Raw genomic sequence first — 24,595 nt, forward strand, 5'->3', positions numbered from 1 at the left:
TAGGAGCCAGCCATAGAGAAGTCTGGGGGAGGAGGGTTTTGTTGAACCAGAAAGAACTTGGTACAAGATGCGGTTTGAGGTGACCTTAAATCCTCCGTCGGAGCATTTTAAGCCAGGGAGGCAACATTTGATTTCCCTTTTACAAAGGTTTCTGGGAGACCTGTTTACCTTGGAGCATGGTTTCATTTTCCCCACACTTTTCCTTGCTGCTTATATCCAAAGGGGTTGACATCCAAGCCAGTTCGCTCTGTTCGGGTGGCCCACAGAGGCTCTGCAAGGTGAGTCGCAGCCCTCAGCAGGAGCGTGGAAGTTCAGGGAGATGGCAGTAGCCCCTGAGACCTGAGCTCAGCAGGTTCAATGGGTCTTTGTATGGAGCTCTCAGTTTTGGCAGCCAGAGGGGGTTGGAGCCAAGTGTGGTTTGGGGACGGAGCCAAGGGCACTGGTCTCAAGAGAGATACAGGAAATGTGAGTGTAGACCTGGACTTCGAGACACTTGAGCAATCAACTGAAGAATGGACCTGTTGTCTGCCCAGTTGACACAGCTTCTGTGGGTTTTAGCTTGAAATAATGTAGAGTCCATAAGGTCCTTTTAGCAGGTGAACAGTCAGGCTGTTATGCTCTCCAGGGAGGTGGCCAGAGATCAGCAAGGTCAGGGCATGTCCTGAAGGTCACATGTCTGTTTAGTCATGTCACGTGAGGCCAGGTCTCCATTAATTGAGATCTTTTCCCACAGTGTGCACCCTCTCCTATTTCCCATTTCTGCAAAATCTTACCGACTTACTCTCTGCTTTAAATGTACTGCCTTTGGCCACATGACAGCTAGCCCTGAAGGGCACCATCTTCTTAGTCTCTAGGATAGGTTTCTGAGAACCAATCAGGCCTTTCCTCTGGATCTGGAGATTAGAGGGAAAGTTGATTTAGTGTCTGGTGTTGGTTTTATTCTTCTCTCTCAAGCTCAACAGAGTAGGTACCCTGAAAGGAAAGCAGGAAGCCACCTTACCCCCAACTCACAATCACTAGGCCATTTCTAGCCCCTTCATTGTATCTGACCCCCTTACTTCCTTTTCCAGGAGTCTGGAGAGGCGTGGCTGGACCAAGACCTCCCCCAATGTGAGCAAGTTTCCTCCCTCCCCACCACCCATTGCCGCCACGCCAGGGAACGTCCTCAAGCCCTGGCCTTCAGGGGAGAGGTAACAGGAGCCCGGAGCCGAGACCATGTGACGGCGCTGGCCCTCGCCACCGCCGTCACCCCCACCCTGGCCCCAGGCCCGGCACCATGATGTTCCGAGACCAGGTGGGCATCCTCGCTGGCTGGTTCAAGGGCTGGAATGAGTGTGAGCAGACGGTGGCCCTGCTGTCGCTTCTGAAGCGGGTCACCCGCACCCAGGCCCGCTTCCTGCAGCTCTGCCTGGAGCACTCGCTGGCAGATTGCAATGACATCCACCTGCTGGAGTCGGAGGCCAACAGTGCTGGTGAGTGTTTACCCCAAGAGATGGGAGTACTGCAGGAGGGAGTCCTCGAACCGGAATAGATGTCAGGTGGCTGAGGAGGCCCCCCAGCCCTGGTGCTAAGAAATGTGGGTTCTAGGCTTGTTTGGTGGGTGGGGAGTCCTTGACCTCCCAAGTCATCATCGTGGGTCTCCTGGGGCTTTGCTGCCAGATATCCTCAGGCATGGAATGGGGGACTCCTGGGGAGTGCGGTACAAACTGGAGACCACCCACAGCAGAGAAGGGATCACACAGGGTAGCTGAAGGGAAGAGACTAAAGTCATGAGCTATGACAGGGGTCAGAAGTGAGTGTTAAATCATTTCTCAAGCTCTAGGACATCGGAGCCAGGAGGAAGTTTCAGAACTTTTCCAAAATCACAAGTCATCTCGTACTATTCTTTACCCCCAAGTGCAGGCTGGACTTAAGGCATGAACAGCTTCAAGAGAGTTTTGCATTTAGATATAGTCCGTGTTGGTTCCCCAAGCACTCAGTAGAGAGGCACTCTGTGTCTCATGAGGTTGGTGGTGGCATGGGTGAGCCAGGCTTCTCTAGAACCTCTCCCTAGGGCCCCAGTTGTAGACAGGAGTCAGGCCAGAGAACCATTTCAGGGGCACTGCTGAAGCCTTTCGGGCCTCTGGGCCTCCTCAGGGCTGCCTGGAAAGCTGTTGACCTCGTTGATGGGTGAGAGATGGAGGCCAGAGAAGAGGGCAAGTCGTGCGCACCTGAAAGCTAGCTGGGGAGGGGGCCCAGGGCCTCCATGTAGAGAGTGTCCAAACTCTTCCCACCTTCTTCATAATAATTGAACCCTTACAACAAGCCCAGTACTGGCTTCACTTGGATAGTGGCTTTGAAAGCAGCTCTAGAGTCACACTGTCTAGGTTTAGATCTCAGTTCTGTCACTTGCCATATAACCAATAACTTAACCTTTCTGAGCCTTGGCTTCCTCCTCTTTAAAATCAGGGTGATAACTATGCTTACCTTCTAGGGTAGTTGTGAGCTCTGAGGACAGTGCCTGGCATGTAGTTAACGATCAATGTCATTTGTTTTTATTGTCAATAACTCATTTGGTCCTCAGAACAACCCAATGAAATAGGCACTGTTGTTATCCCCGTTTGATAGTGAGGAAATCAGCATGGGCTGCTAGGCTTGGGATTTGGGGAGCTCCCTGGCTTCCCTCATCCCCCTGGGCCCGCCTGCCTTAGCAACGATCACCTTTATTTTACCGAGTTTTTAGTACAAGTCGCAGAAGTACCATGGTTGCAGGGGAGAAGGAGTCAGGCCAGGAGTCACACCAGCTTATGTCCCAGTCTGGCAGAGAATGAGCAGCAGGAACCCAGCTGGGCTGCAGCAGGCTCAGAGCTCAGCCACCTCACAGCCCTCCGACCCTTGGCACCAGGGAGGGCTCCCCCCGTGCTAGCCCCAGGGGCGGGGGTTCCGAGATTGTGGTGTGGCTCTGCCCCCAGAGTGGGGGCTCCTCTGCAGCAGGCCAGTGTCTTACGCAGCTTTGTCACCCATCCCCCCCACCACCTCCCGAGTAGCGGTTGGATGAGCACTGGTGCTCATCTTGGCTGTATATCAGAATCACCAGTTGTGCTGATTGCTGTTTATTTATTAGAGCATTTTTAGTTTTTGCTTTTGTTTTCAAGAGTTGTAGTAGAATCGAACCCTATGAAAGGTGGAAAGTGAGGTCTCCTCCCTTCCGTACTTCCGTGTTCCCAGTTTGTGTCTGTTTTGTGAGATATTCTGTGCATGTGTGAGCACATGTGTGTTCTCCCTCCAGCTGTTCCATTGTTCTGTTTTAATGTGTAGAGCAGAACACTGCATATTAACCAATTTGCTTTTTTACTTAACAATATAACTTGAAGATCCTTCCGTATTCAGCACATACATAAATACCTCATTGTTAATGGCTGCCTGATAGGAAGAACAGGTAACGTTTATAGAGCCCCATGCGTGTATGAAGCAGTGCTTTACCTTTATGAGTCACTTAACCCTCACAACAGCTCTGTTAGGTAGGTCTTATCATTCCCCCATTTTACAGATGAGGAGACTGACGTCTGGAGAGGTTTAGTGACTTGCCCTGGGTCATACAGTGGTCAGAGGTGGAGCTGGAATTTGACTTTAGAGCTCTTGCTCTTGGCCGGTAGGCTCTACCCCATGGTATATTTGGTCTTACTCTTATAAACAGTGCTGTATTGAGTACTTTAAGCATCTCTAGGATAAATTCCAGAATTCTGTGGAACTGCTAGTTTGAAATGATGTGCATTTAAAATATTTATTGTCACCACATTGCCCTTGAAAGACATGGTACACTTTATACCAAGAACCTGAGGTGAGGCCCATCCCAAATGGTTTGCATTGGGATGTTGGGGATCATGCCTAGCCAGGGTTGAGAATTGCTGTGGAATGAATTGACTGCTGAATGAATATATGAATGAAGGTCTGTACCCAGTCCCCTGTCAGATGGTGAGAATATAATAAGCTGGATGGAGAGGTAGGGAAAACTTAGAATGAGGGAAGAAAAGGACGGCCATGGTGTATTCCAGAGTCAGCAGAAAGCCTGCCAGGACTAGAGCAAAGGATGGCTGGAGAGAGAAGTGATCACAAAGGTAAATTCTGTAGAGCCTTGAATGCCTCTTTCGTGCTAGACATGGAGGCTCTGAGACTAAGGAGGCCTGTGTCTCCTGTCTTGCTCCCACCCTCAAGTAGAAGAACCCCCAAGCCTTATTTGTGAAGGAGGGATTACTTCCTGAGCTTAAAAGCCTGCCTTGTGTGAGGAACTGTCTATCTTCTGTTTCTCCTCCTCTGTTCATGATGGCCTTCCCATTCCCTTGTGTTTCCAAAACTTGTATCACTGTCAGAATCACCTGGTGGGGCAAGAGGTGGCTGTTAAAATCCAGATTCCTGGGCCCACCCAGACCCACTGCATCAGAATCCTGAGGGGATGGGCCTGGGAACGAGTGCCCAGGTTCTGCTGCTGACCAGGCTGTTTGAGAGGGAATGCTCTGCTGGGTGATTCATGTTTCATGAGAATAGGAATTGTGACACCGAGGAGTTCTGGCTCCAGCTCTGCCACTAGCTCGTTTTGTGACCTGGGCCTGAAGATCCGCATCTGGACAGGGAGGGCTTTTCTAGATACTCTCCAAGCACCTCTTGAGCTCTGAAATGATGTGCTAAAGAAGGCAGAGCCACATCCAGGCATATTCTTTCTTTCTTTGGGAGCCCAGCATTCTTCTAAAGCAATAGTTCTTTTTTTTTTTTTTTTTTCTTAAGGATTGGCACCTGAGCTAACAACTGTTGCCAATCTTTTTTTTTTTTTCCTGCTTTATCTCCCCAAACCCCCCCTGTACACAGTTGTATATCTTGGTTGCAGGTCCTTCTAGTTGTGGGTTGTTTTGGGACGCTGCCTCAACGTGGCCTGACGAGCAGTGCCATGTCCGCGCCCAGGATCTGAACCCTGGGCCGCCGCAGCGGGGCGCGTGAGCTTAACCACTCAGCCACGGAGCCAGCCCCTAAAGCAATAGTTCTAATATTTTATGAGATGGACCCCTCGAAGAATCTGCCCGCAACCCCCTACCCCAGCAAGATGCGCACTTAACCCGCAAACCGAATCTTGATTTCAGTCCGTCCGGCAGTCCCTGGCTAAGAGTTGCCTGTTACAGAGTCTGAGGCTCATCTTCAGCTGTTCGGATCCCTCCAGGCCGGGAGGGCCGAGCAGTGCGGCAGCTCCTCTGCCTTTTCCTGGGGTTGTGCTTCATGTCCCACCCACCCAACCCTGCTACTTCCTCCGGTTCTCCCAGAGAGACCCTGCCCGTCTCCTCCTCAGAAAGGGCAGCAAGTGCAGAGGGCTTGATCTAGGCGAGTGGGTACCAACCCTGGCCTCATGTCAGAATCACCCAGAGACTTTGTAAAAATAATCTGAGGCCTGGGTCCTATCCCCAGAGAGTCTAATATTTAATTTTACATATTTATATATACATATATATATAATTATATTTAAGCTTCCTAGTTGGCTCTTGTGTGCATCCAGTGGACAACCACTTGTCTTAATACTGACACTGATTGTGGGTGGGCCCAGGAAGGTGGTGAGGGTACTGTCATTTGACCTATTGGGAGTGGGGAGTGGGCGCGGCGGGAGTGGGCTGTGGTCTGGGCTCTCCCTTCCTCTTGAGCAGCTGGGAGGGTGTAGCAAGTCCCCCAGCCCAGGCAGCCAGCACTGGTTTCCTGAAGTAGAATCTGAGACAACGCCCAGGAACAGAAAAGCAATACCTCAAAGGTCTCTGGAACGGGCAAGGAGAGGCCCAGGTTTCCCCTTGTCATCATCCCTGTTTCTTCTCCCAGTGCTGTCTTCCCTGCCTCTTTGGAGCTGTAACAGTAATCCTGGCTCTCTTTTCCCCTGATGCTCACTTGGACCAGAAGGGTGGAGCCAGAGAAGCTGAAATCCCCGTCCCATCCTGGTCCTGTAGCTTCCTGGGCCACACTTCCTGCATTTCTTCTCTCTCGTCCTCTGAGTCAGAGTCCCCATATCCAGCAGGTTTAAGGCCCTCCCTCTCTGGCTTACTGAATCTGGGTGGGGAAACTGAGGTCAGGAGGGGCCCTTTCTGAGTGAGTCACCAGAGCTTAACTCGGATGCCTCCACCCTCCCCTTTCAAGCTCTGCTGACACAGTTCATCAAACAAAAATGTGAGCCCCCCAGCCCTCCCCCATGTTTGTGTGAGCTGGAGTGAGGCAGAGAAGGGCACGTTTGGAGCCAAACCCCAGCCCCTCAGTCGTGGTGCCTGAGGCTGCCACAATTGTTGCAAAAGCCCAGCACATAAAAATGGGTTTGCTTTTATGGCAGACTCCAAGATGTATTTGGCTCTTGTGATTTGCCAGGACCCAGGGTCATGGTCACCTGGCCAAGGAGGATCACTCGTATGCACAGTCTCCCTCGTCCCCTCCGTGCCTGGGGAGTCCAGGTTTACAGCTTGGTGAGAGGCAGCGGTGGCGTCACCGCATTCCCCAGCCCCCTCCCCCATCCGCCCACCTCCAGAATTTCATCACTGCTTGTTGTGCCTCTAGCTCAGAGAAACCAGAGACGTGTCTGTTTTTGGTAAATAACTGCGTGAAATTCCCCACCCCTGTCGGGAATCTTAAGGGGGAGGCCCAGATGTGCCCTTCTGCTGAAGTACTCTCCTCAGCCCCAGGCAGCGTGGGCTCTAGGTTTTCTAGGTCTTCAACCGGGAGCAACGACAATGGTAGTTAAAATGCATGGAGCCCTTAACACATGGCAGGTGCTTTGCACTATTGTCTCATTGACTCTTTACAACAACCCTGTGACGGAGGGGCTTCTCCTGCCCCCATTGTGCAGGAGAGGAGACCAAGGCTCAGAGAGGGTAAAAGACTGGCCCACAATATGTTGACCTAGGTCATGGGGGCAGAGCTGGATTTCAAATCCAGGCAAGTTTGCCTGTCGAACTTGTGTTCTTGCTCGGTATACTCTGTTAGGACACGAGACAGGGTGACCTGAGGTCAGGGGATCCTGGAGAGGGCATATTATACGTACATAGACACCAGTACCTTCCAGGGGACCATCTGGGTTCAATTGTACAGGTATTCATTGGGCCCTTGCTGTGCCTCGACTCTGGGCCAGGCTTTTCTGATCTGGGCAGGAAACTAGAAGTTCCATCCCCACCCGTCATCTGCAGCCCCAGCTGGGCTCACCCCAAGGGGCCTGAGGCTGCACAAATTCCTTGGACCAGTGCCAGTGCTCGCTGATGCTTCCCAGTCATGGGAGGCCCGCCCTCCCCACCACGCCGCCGCACAGACACATGCACACTCATTTCCCCGGAGTCAGCCTCCATTCGTCCAAAACCACTCTACCCTTTCTCTGCAGTAGAACAAGGTCCTTCATTGAGCCCAACCCTTGGGGCTGTTCTGTCACGTCCCCTGGCAGTACCAGAAGGAGAAGCTGTGTCCCTTAGCCCTGGGGTCCTGGCAGTACTCTGGGGTGGGGGAGGGACTAGACAAGGCTTCTCTCTGTCCCAGATGCTTCTGGCTACCCTGCAAGGACTGAACAACAGCGACTGAGAACCTCAGAGTAGAACCGCAGGGGTGGGCTGCCCCTGCTGAAGGAGAGGGGAGAGAGGCACCGATCACTGAGTCGCATACTGAGCACTCACTGCGGGCCGACTCTGTTAGGTGCTGTACTGCATTGTCTCCCTAAATCCTCTGCAGCCCTGTAATCCCTCTTTTACAGAGGAGGAAGCACATTGCCCAGGCAACTGCATGGCACAGCTGGGATGCAGGTCCCTGACGTTCTGTTGTTAATCTTTATCGCTGGATTTCTTCTTCCTTCTTCCCAAGAACTAAAAACTCAGGGACTAAATCAGGGAAATGGGGTACCAGGGAGTTCCTTCCTATGTGACCCAGTGGCAGAGGGAGGAGGGAAGGTGGGAAAGGCGAAGGCTTCCTGAAGTCAAGAAGTCTTGTCCCACTTTGGAAAGAGCTTTTGACATGGAGATGACCTAAGAGAAAGCTGTGTGGTCCAGGGAGCTGGTTCAGGAGAAGACAAATGGAGGGCATGAGATGTCCTAACCTTGAGTGACAGGTCCGGGAGCAGACCTGGAAAGCCAGGGACGGGGGGAGAAGAAGAGAGTTGGTGTTGGAGAGATAGCAGAGGGTTGTGGGCAACAGTTCCTCCCAGCTCTGGGGGCTGACAGACCTCCGGATCTTGGGTTCAGATCTTGGCTCTGTCACTTTGGGGAAGTGACTTCACCTTCCCAAATCTGTTTCTTCATCTGCAAGATGTAGATGTTAAAACAGGGTTGAGGTGAGGATGAAGAACAGTCATGTTCTTAGCGTAGTGTCTGGTACATAGTCAGTGCTCAATAAATACCATCCATTGTTACTATTTTTGTGTAGTATTACTATTCTCTTTTGGGCAGTACTGGGGGCATAGTGTGAATTGATGACTGAAGAAATGGATGAATCCCTGGGTACTCTAACGGGTTCTCTAGGAAGCTTGGAGCAGAGAGGCCCAGGCCAAGAAAATGTACATTGTAGGCCAGGAGTTGGGAGTTGTTTGTGTATGATGCATTTTTTTAAAGCTGCAAATTTAAGCAGAATTAGAAGTTTATGTGAATGCCCAAGCCGTAGATTTCCAAACAGGTCATTAGGAGAAAGAGAGATGTGAAAGGGGCATTTCTCAGGCAAGGCTCCCAGTGGCCAGGTGTCTGGCCTGTAGTGTGGACAGAGGAGACCAGAGGTCCTTAGGATCTTCAGCCCTAAGGAAATTGGGTTGAGCCACGGTCAGATGCAGAGGAATCCAGATGGGGCCTTACTTGAAATCCAGATGCCTGGGATTCTGAGACTCTGCTTATGTATATACCCTTTCCCAGCCCATCTGTTTCCTGGGCCTGGAGTTGGCTTGTGCCTTTAGAATCGCTGTGGGTGTTTGAAAGGCAAGAGCCATAGTAAGACGTAGTAAGCACGATGTCATAAATAGCAGATAACGTTTACTGAGGACTTACTTTTTGCCCCACTTTGTGCTGTGGTCTCACTTAATTCATCACAGCCATGCCAGGTAGGAATGGCTCTGAGCCCCACTTTACAGATAGAGAAAATAGAGCTCAGGAAGTGATCACGTTTGCCCAGAGTAACTTGGTCAGTAAGTGGGAGAGGAGGGACATAAGCCACATCTCTGCCTGGTCGTTTTCATCGCCCACCTTCTGGGGTCTTAGTTTTGTCTGGTTAGAGCCAGCTCCTTTGCCCCTTTCCAGGACCTCAACAACAACTCAGTAGCTCATCTCTCAGAATTCCCTTGATGATGGTTTGCAAATTGTTCCCTTGGCTACAGGTATGAGCCCAGTTACCCAAGAGCGAGTGCAGAGTTGGCCCCAGTCCTTGATCATTGTCCCTTTTCTCAAGTTTTTGGTATTCTTTCTCCCTTTCCTTTGCCCTGTCTGCATTATTCCCTGTCCTCCACTCCACTGAGGTGGTCAGGGAGGTGATAACAAGGTTTTCAAGGAGGACAGTCAGACCTGTAATGGTTCCTTCCCAAGGCCTCCTTTATGTGACCAGCCTGGGGCCTTATTCTTGCGAGCTCCCTTCTGGGTCGAGAGAGGAAACCTGGCTCATCTCCACAGGACAGATTCAGGCCCTCGGACAGTGGGGTGGGAAGGAGTGTTACCAGATCACCATGGCATGGAGTAACCAAGGGAGGCTTCCTGGAGGAGGGCAGGTTTAAGAGGTCCATAAAAGACATAGAATTTGAATAAGAGGAAGGAGGCTATTGCAGGCTAAAGCCTTGAATCTTAGCCAAGTGTGGAAGTTTGGATGCATGCGGCATGGGGAGAGCCCCAGGGAAGGTGGGGCTGTCCTGAGCGGAGTCTTCCTCTGGAGGAATAGGAGGTAGGGAGTGCCCTGGAGATGAAGGTGGTGACTGGGGTAGGAGTTCTTGAACTTGAGTCTGCTGGTGCTGATGGCCATTGTGAGCTCCTGGTCAGGAAGGTGACATCTTGATGTGCTTTAGGAAGATAAATCCGTCTGGGTGTGTGGGACAGGTGAGAGGGGGAGAATATAGAGGCAGAGAGCCCAGTTAAAAACAACAGCGAGCGTGTATTAAATATGTTCTTTTTTTTTTTTTGAGGAAGATTAGCCCTGAGCTAACTACTGCCAATCCCCCTCTTTTTGGGGAGGAGCACTGGCCCTGAGCTAACGTCCGTGCCCATCTTCCTCTATATGTGAGATGCCTACCACAGCATGGTGTGCCAAGTGGTGCCATGTCCGCACCCGGGATCCGAACCGGCGCACCCCAGGCCACTGAAGCGGAACATGCGCACTTAACCGCTGCACCACCGGGCTGGCCCCTAAATATGTTCTGTATGCCAGGCCACTTTCCGTTCTTTCTGAGCTCGCCGAATCTCAGAGCCACACTGTGAACTGGGCACTGTGATTACCTTCAGACTTTTTCAGTGAGGAAATCAGTGCTTGGTGTGGTTCCAGGTGACTTGCCCAAGGTCCAGCTAGAAAGTTGGGGAGTCCAGACCATCTGATTGCAGAGTCCAGGTTTTAACCACTATATACCCCTGTCCTCCCCAGTCAGAAAGGAAGCTGTTTGGATAGGGGAAAGCAGGCAGAGGCCATAAAGACAAAGAGCAGGCATACAGCAAGAAGAGCAGGCCTGGGGCAGTAGGAGGAGCTCAGATTCCAGAGGAGCAAGTTTGGTCGATTGGGAGCACAGCAGGTGTTTGAGAGTAGGAGTGAGGGAACCAGGAAAAGTTACTCTGGAAGCAGAGTGAGTGTGTTTGATCTCACCTGTATGCGGGACAAGGTTGGGGGTCGTGGAAGGAGAAAGGAGAGGAAATTGGAGCAGAGGGAGCAGGCTGTACACAGCTCTCCTGGGTTTGTAGGAGTCCCCCACCCCGCCCCGCTGACATTCCCTCTTGTCCCCTCTGCAGCCATCGTCAGCCAGTGGCAGCAGGAGTCCAAAGAGAAGGTGGTGTCCCTCCTGCTGTCCCACCTGCCCCTGCTTCAGCCAGGCAACACGGAGGCCAAGTCAGAGTACATGAGGCTGCTGCAGAAGGTGCTGGCCTACTCAATCGAGAGCAATGCCTTCATCGAGGAGAGCCGCCAGCTGCTTTCCTACGCCCTCATCCACCCGGCCACCACCCTGGAAGACCGCAACGCGCTGGCCCTCTGGCTGAGCCACCTGGAAGAGCGGTTGGCTAGCAGCTTCCGCAGCCGGCCCGAGCCCACCTACCACTCGCGCCAGGGCTCAGATGAGTGGGGGGGGCCCGCAGAGCTGGGCCCCGGGGAGGCAGGGCCAGGCTGGCAGGACAAGCCACCCCGGGAAAATGGACACGTGCCCTTCCACCCACCCAGCTCCGTGCCGCCGGCCATCAACAGTATTGGGAGCAACGCAAATGCAGGTGAGGGCCTGGGGGTCCCAGGAGGCCATGCCTACTTGAAAAGCGTCAGACTGGGCTCTCCACTCAGTCTATGGCCCCAGGCAAGTCACACAACCTCTCTGGGCCTCAGCTTTCTGAGACAGTGCAGAGGTTGTGAACTGGCGTTCCCAGAGCCGTATCTGACCTACAGACGCATTCTGTTGAGCCCAGACTTGACAAAACTTTGATTTTATTTTGTTGTGTTTTAAAATAAATTTGGTGATATAAAGAATCAGGGCTTTTCCCCTAAAAATCCAGATTTCAGCTTCTCTTCAAAAGTCAAAAGATATGGCACTTAAAGGCCTGAATTCCTAGTAGCAGTAACAAGATGGAATTGAATATCGTCCAACCCCCTTAAGATGTTGCACGTGTGCCCCAATGGGCCTCTGTCCCCACCCCCCTCTTTGGGCATGTCTGATACCGTCCTGGCCTCTGAAGGCATTAAGTTAATGATGATAATCTGAGATCCCTTCCAGCTCAGACATTCTGGGTTTTTGGATCTGGCCTCAGCTTACAGCGTTGTTTCTGAGAAATCTGTGTTCGTAAGCCTGTTTGTGTAAGATGTAAGTCACGCAACGAGGCATTAGTAATAGTAGGTAACATTGTTGAGCGTTCAGCATGCTCGGTGCTCTTTTATAAGCACTTTTCAGACATGATCTCATTTAATCCTCATCCACAGCTGTATCATTAGCCCCATTCTACAGATGAGGACACCGAGGCTCAAAGAGGTGAAGTCATGTATTCCAGGTCACACATAGGATAAGTGGTAGAACGGGCCGAGGTTCAGAGGGAGGCAGTCTGATGCCAGAGCCTGCTTCTGACCTCTTGTGTCGTCCTCCAACGAAGTGGTCTTGAAAGGGGTCTCTTAGTATGCGCCCAGAGGCTCGGGTGAGCCGGAGGAGCTGGTATTCCAGTGAGTTTTCGAAATGTTAGTTGAAATGAACAGGATAAGGGAGAGTGACGTTTCCAAGGCTTGGTGAGGTGACATGGCCTGATTCAAGGCAAGAGGTCTCCAAGGTTTAACCTCAGGTTGGCTGATTCCCTTTGGCTAGCGCTGCTTAAAGCAGGCCAGGAGAGCGTGCCAGTGAGATGTCATTTGTGCCAACAGGTCTTGCGCCCAGCTCTGTGGCACCTATTACACATCAGTTGCCCCCTGAGCCTCTTTCTTGCCCAGTTAAATATGAATGTCCTGCTCACCTGCCTCCCTCCCACGTGCTGGCAAGAATCAGGGAATGTAGAGGGATAGGATGGCATTTCCGGGGATTCTAGCAACCCAAGGTGTCTCGAACCTTGTTTTATAGTCTCAAAGCATCACAGTCTCTGGGTCCAGATTGGGAGGATATATTAATAATGATAATTCTAGCTAAAATATATTGGGTGTTTAGTCTTTGCCAAGAACTGTTCTGAGAACTTTATTTATACATATAAATTCCTTGGCTGAGTCACGGAAAAGTCACTTGCCCAAGGTGGCATAGCCAGAATTTAAATCCAGGCCATCTGGCTCCACAGCTCGTATCTTAACTGCTATGCTACATTGCCTCCTCCTGAAAATGACCCTCCCAAAGATGCTCAGACCTCATCAAAGAGAGGGGTCACCCATGCAGGCTGCCCATACATTGTTTCCTCCCCATGATGGGGACAGCAGCTATTAAAGGACCGAGCTGGAACAATGTTGGACAGGGGGTTTGAACCAGGAGAGAGAAAGGAATTGGATGTTCCAGGTAAAGGGCACAGCATAAAGGTGCAGGGGTGGCAAACTGGAGTATGGTCTGACTGGAATGGAGAGATGCGAGGATTTAAATGAGTAGTAGCAGTAGCAGATATTCTCGTTGACCATGTGCTTGCCTCCGTGCCACGGATTTCACGTGGAAATGGAGGCAGAGGAAGCAAATGAAATGACTTGCCCAGGATCATACAGTATAATTGGTGGCAGAGCCAGGATTTGAACTCAGGTCTGTCTTGACTCCCAGATCTCAGTATGTTAGGGCCACATTCCGGGGGCCCTTGAAGGATAGGATGAAGCTTTTCAATTTCAAGCAGTTGCAGGAAACAGGAAACCATTAAAATATTTTTGAGTGAGGAGCAAGGATTGGCCTGTAAGGGCAGGCAGGGTGGGTTTGGGGTGCTGCCAAGGACAGACCAGGGTTTCTTGGAGAGTGTGAGGCCCTGGATCTCCGACCGGCATTCCTGTTTTTATAACTCCCATTCTGAGGCCAGCCTCCACCCCAGTGCAGGGCTCCTCAGGAACTGCACAAGCGTTCCAATCAGGATAATTTCCTGCCGTCTCAGCCTTGCTGCTCCCTTCTTGGCTGAGGCACCAAGACAGGCAAACAAGCCTGTATTGAGGGTTCCCCAGCCCCCCAGAGCCCAGAGTGTGCCATCTCATGGGAGTCCAGAGGCCTGGAAGCTTGAGTAGAGGACCGACCCCCGAGGTCACGGGCAGGGGTGGAGGCTGGCCTTAGGGAGTAGGTCAGTGCACTGCCCTCTCCCTCAGCTGACTTCCTGGCTAGGAGTATAGATGATGTCGCAGATTAGGGAAGGTGCTCTGGGACCTGTACCAGGCTGGTTGTCGTTCCTGGTCTGAGTGGCAGTGGAGCGCTGGCAGGAATCCAAGCCTTTGCATCAGAAACAAGGTTGGGGTTCTTTTGTCTCTGCCTCCCAATTCCTTGTGGGAACTGGGGCAAAGGGCTTGTGCTCCCTGGCCTTGATGTTCTCACCTACCCAGAGTGAGGCTTTTTGACTTTGTTTCCTTTTCTTCACTTGAGGTACTTCTGGATTCCTTCTGTCAAGCTCAGAGGCCCCCTTAGCACGTTTAGGACCGCAGGTGCCCTCCTTTTGGCTATTATGAAACTTTGAGGGTCCCTGTGTGTCATGCCCTGCACCTGATCCTGGGAATGCAGACGTGATTGGGCGGGGTTGCCATCCGACAGAGGCCTGGAGTCCTCGCAAGCCCAGAGTTCAGTGGAGCGGCAGGCTAGCGGAGGAGCAGTGAGTGCTCGGCTCGAGGTAGCAGCGCAGGGGCCCGGGAACACAGGCTGGAGTCACAGAAGAGGGAGCACTTGAGCAGAGGGCTGAAGGCTGAAGTGGCTGACAGATAAAAGTGGAAGAGCGGTGAGCTCAGCAGGAGGAATAGCACATGGAAAGGTCTGGAAGCTTGTGGTCTGGAACCACCTTCCCTGTCCTGACAATGGTTAAAAATCAAGCTGGATCCCTCTTCCCACCTCAGGTATGAGATGGATGGAGGCTGTGAAACACCTCGTGGAAGAGGGCCTGGGCTTACCCAGAGCCCCTGGGTCTCATGGGTGGTTGGTTTGGGCTCAGTACAGGGAAAATCTTTGGGAGGTGGTGAGGACCAGTGACCAGGATGTTGAGGAAGCAGTTTATGTACTTCATTCATTTGCTTTACAAGTACAATGAAGCAGCTCCTCTGGGCCAGGCCCCACTGTAATTACTGAGGAGACAGTGGTGTTGAAGGCAGGACAGGTCCTTGCTGTCACAGATCTTCTGTTGTATGTTAGTATGCAAGTAAGCAAAATAAGGAGATACGGCTATTTCACGTTGTGATAGGTGCTGTAAGAAAATGAGACAGTGAATGTGGTAGAGTAAGCAGGATTGTTGGGGGTGGCTACTCAGGGAAGGCCTCGGAAGAGAGAAGACCTCACCAACTGCTGAGGTCAGGAGGATGGAAAGAAAGAGCGAGGACGGAAGTCCTGAGGCCAGAACAAGCTTGGGTGTTCCAGAACAAACGTGCAGGTCAGGGCAAGGCTAGAAAGACGTGAGCCGAAGGGTGAGTGGTGGGACATGAGAGGTCAGAGGTGAGCAGGGCCCAGGTCCTGCAAGGCCTTGTAGGTGTGTGGAAGGGTTTGAATTTGATTCTCAGTGTGAAGGTGGGACTTAAGCAGGGACTGACTTGGTCAGATTTTTATTTTTAGAAGGATCAGTATGGCTTCCGTGAGGCGAATGGGCTGTAGGAAGGAAGAATGAAGACAAGATACCAGCAAGGGACACCAGTGACTCGGACCAGGGTGCCAGCAGAGGAAGTGGAGAGGTTCAGAGAAGTGGCTGACAGCTTGCCCATGAGTTGGATGAGGGGGATGAGGGAACAAGTAGTATCTGTTAGGCTGTTCCCCTCAGGCCCAAGGGTCCCTTCCCCTTGTTGGATTCTGGGGCCGAGCCACCATCCATGGCACTGACCAAGGGGCATGTCTCCTGTGGTCACATCTCCAAGTCTGATGTCTTCTTGCCTCTCTCCCTCTCTGGCCAGGTCTCCCCTGCCAAATCCACCCCAGCCCGCTGAAGCGCTCCATGTCGCTCATCCCCACGAGCCCCCAGGCCCCTGGTGAGTGGCCGAGTCCAGAGGAGCTAGGGGCCCGGGCTGCTTTCACCACGCCCGACCACGCACCCCTCTCACCCCAGAGCAGCGTGGCCTCCTCTGGCAGTGAGCAAACGGAGGAGCAGGGCTCCAGCCGGAACACTTTCCAGGAGGACGGCAGTGGCATGAAAGGTACAGTGTGGGGCGGGGGTGGGCGGCGGCACTAGGACCCTCTGGAGAGAGGTTTCTGCAGAGCTTAGAGGACAGAAGGGAGCTGATAGCTTCCCCTCTGCTTGTCCACCCCCACCTTCCCCCAAGTAGGGACGAGTCTGAGGGGAGGAGACAGTCCCTGCCCTTAGGGAGACAGAGAGCAGAGAGCCCCCTACAGGCCCTGGTCTGATAGGGAAGAAGCCCCTGCCCTCAGACTCCCCAGTCTGACCAGGAGGCCAGGACACAGTGGTCACTGATGGACAGAGGCTCCAGGAGGACTTGGAGAGACTTCAGTGAGGTCATCCTAGTACACATCCAGTCAAGCAGCGCAGAAGGGTCAGCCATCCTGATCAGGGAGAGCCACCTAGAAGGGTCTGGCTGGGCAGAAGAAGAAATAGCTCTGGACCCCTGGCTTCCCCCTACCCCTCCCGATTTTCTGCAGCTTTTTAGGCTGCCTGTGGTTTATGCCTGGGCCCTCCACACAGCCCTCCCTCTGCGCTGATCACAAGGGCCAGGTTCCTGACCTCTGCTCCTTCCTTTTCCACAGATGTGCCCTCGTGGCTCAAGAGCCTCCGCCTGCACAAGTACGCGGCCCTCTTCTCCCAGATGAGCTATGAGGAGATGATGACGCTGACTGAGCAGCACCTGGAGTCTCAGGTGAAGCCACAGGGAGCGTCAGGGAGGTGCTGGGGACAGCACCATGTTGACATTACGCTTGCAGCCCGAGCCCCTTCATCTCTCTGGGCCTTGTTGGAGCACCCCAAATACCTCACCCTCCCATTTCCAGCTTCCTTTCCCCTTCTGCCCCTACCACAGAATGTCACCAAAGGTGCCCGCCACAAGATAGCCCTGAGCATCCAGAAGCTGCGTGAGAGGCAGAGCGTCCTCAAGTCCCTGGAGAAGGTAAGGACCCAGTATCCCCATCTCCAAGGCCAGCTGGCTGCCCAGTGGCACAGTAGACTCAGGGCTCTGCGTCGGCCTTGCTGCCTGAGTGGCCTCCCCTTGGGGTCCCCAGCCCTCAGGTCTGACCTCCAGTGGCCCCAGCCCTAAGGAGCCAGGCTCCGGGGACCAAGTGCAAGTCAGCTCATAGGCCTCACGTGCCTGTGACTGAGGCTCCCTCCTCGTCTGTCCTGGGCTGTACCTCCAGACTCTGCCTGTTGACTCCGTCCCTTCTCTCTCCTTTCGCCTTTCCATTTCTGACTGGTCTCTCTGGTAGAGCCGAGTGTCTCCCTGTGTGCATGATCTCTCTGTCCATTTGGTTGTTTCTCATCCACTCACTCTCCTTTCCTATCTGCCTCGATGGGCACTCCTTTTCCCTTTCTCTGCCGCTTGTCTTCTGGTCCCCCCTTCAGTGGCTTGGTCTGAGTTTGGTCCCATCCTTGTGGGAGCCTGAGGTCCCAGCATTAAAGCACCTTCTCCTGAGCTCAGTGGGACTCCACGCTGAAGGGGAGAGGAGGGAGTGTATGTGTAGAGATGTGTCCGTGTACATGGGCTTGCGGTGCCCTTACCTGCCTTGTCTATGTGCTGCAACCAGGGTCCTCCAGCCCTCTCCAAGCCCTGTATGACCCCACTTGTGTAGTCATTCTACATTGCTCAGGGGATCAGCCCGTGATTCTGGCTGTGTCCTCGTCCCCAGGATGTGCTCGAAGGCGGGAATCTGCGAAACGCTCTGCAGGAACTGCAGCAGATCATCATCACCCCTATCAAGGCCTACAGTGTCCTCCAGGCCACGGTGGCTGCCGCCGCTGCCACCACCCCTGCTGCCAAGGATGGGGGCCGGGGGGAGCTGCCACCGCCAGGTGCTGAGCCTCCCCTGGCTCACCCCGGCACAGACAAGGGCACTGAGGCCAAGGACCCTCCAGCTGCAGAGAGCTACCCTCCTCCACCAGCTCCAGCTCCCACTGATGGCAATGAGCCAGCCCCGGCTCCCGTTGCTGACGGAGACATCCCCAGCCAGTTTACACGGGTGATGGGCAAAGGTGAGACCGCCCAGGGCCCAGTAGGAAGTTCTGGGGCAGAGGGCCAAGCGACCCCAGGCAGCAGGGATCGAATCCAAGTTAAATGGTAGGAGCAGAGCTTTCTAAAGCGCCCTGGAAACTAGAGGACTGCAGAGAGTGGCTGAGACAGAGGGTGGCAAGGCCTCTGCCCTCAGCTGTGTCCAGGCTGATGGTAGGAAACAACCCTTACCCTCAGAGCGTCTCCAGCCCGAGCGGAGGACAGGCAGTGGGTCAGTGGAAACTGCCTACAGTAAAGGGTGAACAGCTAAGGCAAATCTGTTGGTTCTCTCAGAGGGGACGGAAGTCCAAGGATGGATGTGGTGAAGCTCATGATGGGCTCAGCCTTTCTTAAGGCAGCATGGCGTAGCAGACTTTACACTTGGGTCTGGATCCTTTTAGCTGTGTGACCTGGAGCAAGTGACTCAACCTTTCTGAGCCTCAGCTTCCTCAGCCTAGAAAGGCCCACCCTGATGAGATTGTTACAGGAGTTAAAGGAGAAGAGGTATCATTGACTTCATCTCTGCCTTATGCCAAGCAATATGGTGGACACTTTCTGTATCCTCTTGGTAACCTTGGCACATAGCTGATACTCATCCAGCCTGAGTTTCCTGTCACTCCTTCTGTCCTTCTGTGCCAGCCAGCTGGGACCAGGGAAGCTGGAGCATGACAGAGGGCATGCTGGGGGCTAACGTCCCGCCCTTTCCTGTGTCCCCCAGTGTGCACCCAACTGCTGGTGTCCCGACCAGATGAGGAGAATATCACCAGTTACCTCCAGCTCATCGAAAAGTGCCTGACTCATGAGGTGAGGCCCTCTCCAGGGCTCCCGAGAAGGGGGGCGCTGCCCCCTCCCTCTCAGGCCTCCCGCACTCTCAGGACCCACAGGCCCTGCCGCCTGGCAGCCACCCCCTCCAGCCCTCATCTCACCAGTGCCGGGGTCACTGGATGCCTTCACCCGCCCCTCCTGACAGAGCAGGTTCTCGGGCCTCCTCTGCTGCTCCCTCATGGCGTTCTGCACAGTTGTGATCGCACGTGTGTCTTCCCCCTGCTCAACTCTCAGCTCTGTGCGCACAGGGCCCCTCCGCGTCCCAGTGTTGCCTGGCACAGAGCGGGCAGTTGGTAGACGTTTTAGCAAACGAATGGAAGGCGGATCTGGAGAAGCATGGCCCCCTGCTTCAACCTCCTGACTCTGTCTAGGCTTTCACGGAGACGCAGAAGAAACGGCTGCTGTCCTGGAAACAGCAAGTGCTGAAGCTGCTCCGGACCTTCCCTCGCAAAGCCGCGCTGGAGATGCAGAGCTACCGGCAGCAGAAAGGGTAGGCGGGCGGCCCGGGCACAGGCGCCTTCCAGCCCCGGGCCCTTGCTGCTGGACAGACAGTGCTTAGAGGGGAGCTCACACTCTGGGCTGGGAATCCGACTGTACCCATGCAGTCTCTGGGTGACAAGTCACCCCGTGGAGACTTTCCCAGAAGAAACTCACGATGTCCTTACCACTAGAATAGGGTGCTGGGGTGGCAAAACCAGCGCATGTCCCAGTAGCAGGTCCTTGGCCTGTCCCTTGTTCTCACCTGTGTGCAGAGGGCTCTGAAGTCCCTTCTCACCCCAAACAAAAACCAGAGTGTTAGACTCAAGACGTAGTTGAAGTTAGACTAACTGCTTGAGTGGACACGGGGGAACCTTCGCATACGCCCCGTCTCCGTCCTGGGTCAGCCTTGGGGCAGGAGGAGACAGGCTTTGTGCGCAGGGACTCGGACAGGGAGTCCTGGCTCGGAAGAGGGCTGTGTTCTGTCCTACCCACGGGGACTGTGGGCGCGGTGAGGAGGGTGGACAGGTGGGCCCATCTGCCTAAACTGACACCCTGCCTTCTGCTCTCTCACAGCTGGGCGTTTGGCTCCAACTCACTCCCCATAGCTGGTTCTGTGGGGATGGGGGTGGCCCGGCGGACCCAGCGGCAGTTCCCAATGCCTCCCCGGGCCCTCCCGCCTGGCAGGATGGGCCTTCTGAGCCCCTCGGGCATTGGGGGCATCTCCCCCCGCCATGCCCTCACCAGCCCCAGCCTTGGGGGCCAGGGCCGACAGGTGAGCCGGCTGGAAGCAGAGGACCTGGCGCTTCTGGGTTTGGGGTGGTAGTGCCTGGGACGTGCATGCCCGTACCTTTGCGTCTGGGCCCGGCTTAAAGGGGAGGGGTTCCCCTGCCAGCTCCACCACTCCTGGGCCTGGGCCTCTTCTCCACTCATTCACTGCTTTCTCGCTCCCCGTGCCCTGTGCAGAACCTGTGGTTTGCCAACCCCGGAGGCAGCAACAGCATGCCCAGCCAGAGCCGCAGCTCTGTGCAGCGCACCCACTCGCTCCCAGTCCACTCGTCGCCCCAGGCCATTCTCATGTTCCCTCCAGGTAAGGTGCCCCCAGCCTTGAGACTCTGCCCCGACAACACCCTTAGCTGGCCTTTCTCTTCTTTTCTGGGTCTCGTACCCACTGTCCCTTCTCAGCTGCCAGAGTGCTTCTCCCCGTACCTCCCACCCCTCTGTACCCATCTCCCCGCATCGTGGGTTTTCTTCTACTTGCCCCCTGCTGCCCCCGTTTCAGTTTTATATTTTACATCCTGCTCTCTCTCTCTCTCTCTCTCTCAGTGTTCTCTCCCCTTACTCCCACCCCTGCATCTCCATATCTCCCTCCTGTGTCATAGTCTTAGTGTCTGTGTTGCTCTCGGCCATCCTGTCTTTGGAGGATCATTAAAGACTCCGTTTGGAAGGGCTGGAGGGGGTGGGAGAGAGTGTTGAGGTTTCTGTGGAGGGGAGTCCTGCGCATCAGTTCACTGGCATTCTGTCAGAAGCCAGGTGAGCAGACAGGACCCAGTAGACTTCAGCTCTTAGAGCAGGTTCTACTCCTAAGGGTGCTGGCAGGGGAGAGGGCCGTTCTGCCTCTCTTCACAGACAGCCTGGAGATGGGAGCTCAGAACGAGGGCGAAGGGGCAGGAGGGAGCTGAGCGCCCTGCCTTCTTGGTGAGTGGGGCTTGATTCCTCCACCCCGAGCGGGGCCCTCTGCAGGCCGCTGAGGCCCAGAGGCCAACAAGGCTGATCTGGAAAGAGCTGCCTCTGCAGAGATCTTAGTTTTGCGAGAGACCCTGAACTCTTCATGTCATAAACTGCCAAATCAGTAGGGAGCCTTAATTATGAGACTATGTGGGCTGCCTTCTGTCGAAGGGAACCTTGTCCGTTGTGTTCATCCTAGCACAGGGCTTGCTATGCATGGGAGGCATTTGTAAGTGATGTTAAATGACTGGATGGATGAACTGCCCGAGCACAAGTAACAGTCCCCTTGTACCTCTGTGCCGTGCGCCGGCCCGCTTGCCTGCGCTGTCGGATCGGGCCCCCCAACTGCACACGTGAATCACACTTGCAGAGGTGACCTGCTCATGGTCAAAAAGCTTTTTGTTAGGGAGAGACAGGTAGATGGTCTGACCTGGCCTGAGCTCAGGATTCAGGGGGGACGTGATGAGAAGTCAGATTAGAGGTGGGGGCAGGGTCTCCCTAACCTGGGCAACTGCCTCCTGGCGGCAGTGAGGAGCCGAGGAGTGGTTTGAAGCATTGCGGGACGGAGTCAGGTCAGGGCTGCCCGAGGAGGTGGGCTGTGTCGCAGACGCCGGAACAGCAGGGCCTTTTGAGAGGCGCTTTGAGGACGAGCCCCATGGCTGCCGTCCTGATTTGCCCCGCCTGCCGGGCCTGCCCAGATCACATCCTGTCCAGAAGAGCAAGTCCATGTGGGATGAGAAGGGTTCTCGTTAAGCTTCTGCACCAAGTACAGAGCAGGTCGTCAGTCGGACAGCACAGGGCTGCCCAGTGCCCAGCGCGGATGCCCAGACTGTGGCTAAGGCAGCGTGCGCTGTGTCCCTGGAATAGTCACTGCCTGTGTGTGGCCTCCAGGAAGCTCCCTCGGCTTCACATCACTCCCTCTGTCTGCAAGCCAGGCTTTCTCTGTGTTGTCCAGCCTCTGCCCTTGCTGTTGTCACCTCTCCTGCTTTGTGACACACCCAGGCCTGTCTCTGTCCTTCATCTCTGCCCAGTCACACCTTCCGTCTGAGTGCGTGCGTGTCCTCGTGTGCTCTGTCTCTGTCTCTTCCCTCTCCCTGCCCCTCCCTTCCTCTCCCCCATGCCAGCCCTCCAGTCCTTTGTCTCCCCAGCTCTCCGCTCCTCCCCAGGCCAGTCTTCACTGCCCCCGGTTCTCTCCCTCCCAGACTGCCCGGTCCCTGGGCCTGACCTGGAGATCAATCCCACTCTGGAGTCTCTGTGTCTGAGCATGACAGAACACGCCTTGGGTGGTGAGCATTTCCTCTTTCCCTGACCCAGCTCCCACCTACCCAGCAGCGTCTCCACCTCTGAACTGAGCCACTCAGAGTCATCCTGAGGGGTCCCGAGGGGAGGCCGGACTCCAGGGAGGGCCTGACTGGGATGACAGGCTACCTGAGCGCCTTTCCTCAGGCCTCCCGCCGGCTCCTGATCTTCCTCCCTTCCTCCCTTTCTTACCGCAGATGGGACAGACAAAACCTCCACCATCTGACAGGACCCACAGCCCAGCGCACCTATAGGCTCCCTGGGCGGCGGGCGGGGGCCAACCCCCAACGGGCTTCTCGGCAACAGCGAGCGGGTGGGCTGGCTCAGCTATACATTCTAATATTTTTCTACTCTCTCACCCTTTTAACTTTTGTTTAACATTGGCACACGCCTTGCTCACTCCCAGGCCCGTCGAGGGATCTCTGCTGAGGCCCAGGGAGGTAGGGGGCAGCCAGGATGAAGGGGGCAGGGACTGGCCAGCCTGCCTGGCCCCTCCTTCCCTCATCCTCTACCTGGCCCTGTCCCACCCTGCCTCCTCGAGACCGCCGGCCGCCTGCCCCTCCCGGGGGAGCAGCCTCCCCGTCTTCTGGGGCCTGCTCAGCACCATCTGACATCTGGGGAGGGACAGCGAGGTAGATAACCTGCTCTCCTGAATGTCATTTGAGAGGAGGAGAGGAGCCTCCTCCCACCTCCTCCTTCCCATTCCCGTCATGCCCCGAGGACAGGAGCCACCCTCCTCTCACTCACCTCCTTTTGCCCTGTTTATCAGAGGTTCTCTACAATTAATTTCTTAGGCCTATTTAAGATACATATTTATATAGTTCTTAACGGTTTTTCTCTCTGATCATTCCCTCTCATTTTTAGAATCCCCAGGCCTCTCTCTGAGCCAAGAAAGTGGCAGGGGGAGCCTGAATTTTACGAGGAGAGAGGGCAGAGCCCCCTCCTCCAGACCCCCTAGCCCTTCCCCATGCCCCCAGCCCTGGCTGCCCTGATGCAGAGGTCGAAGGCGGGGAGCCGGGGCACCAGTGAGGTCAGGAAGTCTGTTGCCTTAACGTCCCCTTCCCCCACCAACACACACCCTTCTCCACTCCCAGGTCTGGGTGCTCAAAGACTTGGGGGTAAGGAATAGGGAAAGGGGATTGTTTGGTTTTTGGTTTCTTTCCCCATCGCCCCTTTTCTTTTGACCTTCCCCCACCCCCCATGCTGTCATGACCTCACTTAAGTGGAACACTATATCATAACCCAGAGTCGTCCCGGCCCCGCAGTCACACAGATCCTCTGGTCCCTGTTCCTACTGAGGGGTTGTGCTGGGGCCCAGGTGGAGAGAGAGGATTTGGGGGTTCAGCCTATGGGGAAGCCAGGGTCCCCTATTCCAACCCCCTCGTCCCCCTCAACCCACTCCCCTCACTGGGACATTCTCAAGCTTTTCACACCGAAAAGGAAAAAAAAAAATGTTATTTTTAGATACATTTTATGAATAACTTTTGTTATGAATATGGCTGGTAACCATTGTGTATGTTATTAAAGATACAAAATGTTGGGAAAAAACAAAAAACCAAAAAAAAAAATTTTAAAACCACCGCCCTCCCTGCACTCTCCCCCCATTCCCCACCTTCTTGCCCCTGCCCACCTGGTCTGGACCTCCCTCAGCTCTCAGCCCAGGCAGGGGGAGAAAGCCAGGGGCTGGGGTGGCCCTGGGGACCTGCTACAGGTCCCCACCTCCTCTCCCAGTGCCGGGCTGGGTGGGGCGTCAGGTTTATTTATGTACCTCTTGCACACTCATCAACCTATGCAAGTCCCCCGCCCCGGCCCCTCCATGTTTCTGTGCCTTTGCTCGCTCCCCTCAACCTCCCAGGGCTTCTCTGATCCCCTCCCACCAGCCCCAGGACATGGGATGGACAGGGGCCACCTCATTTGGAAACAGCAGGGTGTTCCTCTTACAGGACCCTCACCTCCTCCCAGCCAGTCCTGTCTTGTTCACTTGTTCAGGGTGCGCTGGCTCTGCCTGGCCCTGGGAGGGGGCGAGGGACACCTCCCCACACACAACGGGAGGCAAGAGCTGCCCACCCCCCCGACCTGACAGCAGAGTGTGCAGGACGCAGGCGGCCCCACTCTGATGGGCAGGACCCTGATCCTCTCCTGCCCTGCCCCCCCCCCCCCCCCCCCCCCGGGCCCCTCCACCATGGTTTCACCCTCCCTTCTGTCTCCAGCCCCACTGGCAGAATCAGCTTTGAGTAACTGTACAGTGTTTCTCGCTGTTGGAGAAGACTTATTTGTTGGAGTTTCACTTGTTTAATGGTCTGGGCTTATTTTGGAAAAAAAAAAAAAAAAA

The 24,595-nt window shown here is 54.5% G+C and overlaps 1 protein-coding gene across 2 annotated transcripts in view; it reads left to right on the forward strand.

The window, feature by feature from the left end:
* The window catches only part of SAMD4B (sterile alpha motif domain containing 4B), a 34,956-nt gene extending 11,116 nt beyond the window's left edge, over nt 1–23,840 (forward strand). The window contains exons 2-13 of one of the 2 annotated variants that reach the window (XM_070499303.1): nt 1,071–1,472; nt 10,929–11,399; nt 15,682–15,921; nt 16,487–16,596; nt 16,756–16,842; nt 17,576–17,918; nt 18,653–18,738; nt 19,131–19,249; nt 19,813–20,011; nt 20,203–20,326; nt 22,167–22,250; nt 22,461–23,840. In XM_070499303.1, coding sequence (XP_070355404.1) covers nt 1,277–1,472; nt 10,929–11,399; nt 15,682–15,921; nt 16,487–16,596; nt 16,756–16,842; nt 17,576–17,918; nt 18,653–18,738; nt 19,131–19,249; nt 19,813–20,011; nt 20,203–20,326; nt 22,167–22,250; nt 22,461–22,489 — 2,088 coding nt within the window. In that variant the 5' untranslated portion in view covers nt 1,071–1,276 and the 3' untranslated portion in view covers nt 22,490–23,840. Of the gene's footprint in view, nt 1–1,070; nt 1,473–10,928; nt 11,400–15,681; nt 15,922–16,486; nt 16,597–16,755; nt 16,843–17,575; nt 17,919–18,652; nt 18,739–19,130; nt 19,250–19,812; nt 20,012–20,202; nt 20,327–22,166; nt 22,251–22,460 lie in introns of those variants that run through there. The other variant, XM_044760075.2, reaches the window with a different exon arrangement.
* Nucleotides 23,841–24,595: the final 755 nt, after the last annotated feature.

The sequence above is a fragment of the Equus asinus genome, chromosome 26 (assembly GCF_041296235.1).
Source record: "Equus asinus isolate D_3611 breed Donkey chromosome 26, EquAss-T2T_v2, whole genome shotgun sequence".
NCBI lineage: Eukaryota > Metazoa > Chordata > Mammalia > Perissodactyla > Equidae > Equus > Equus asinus.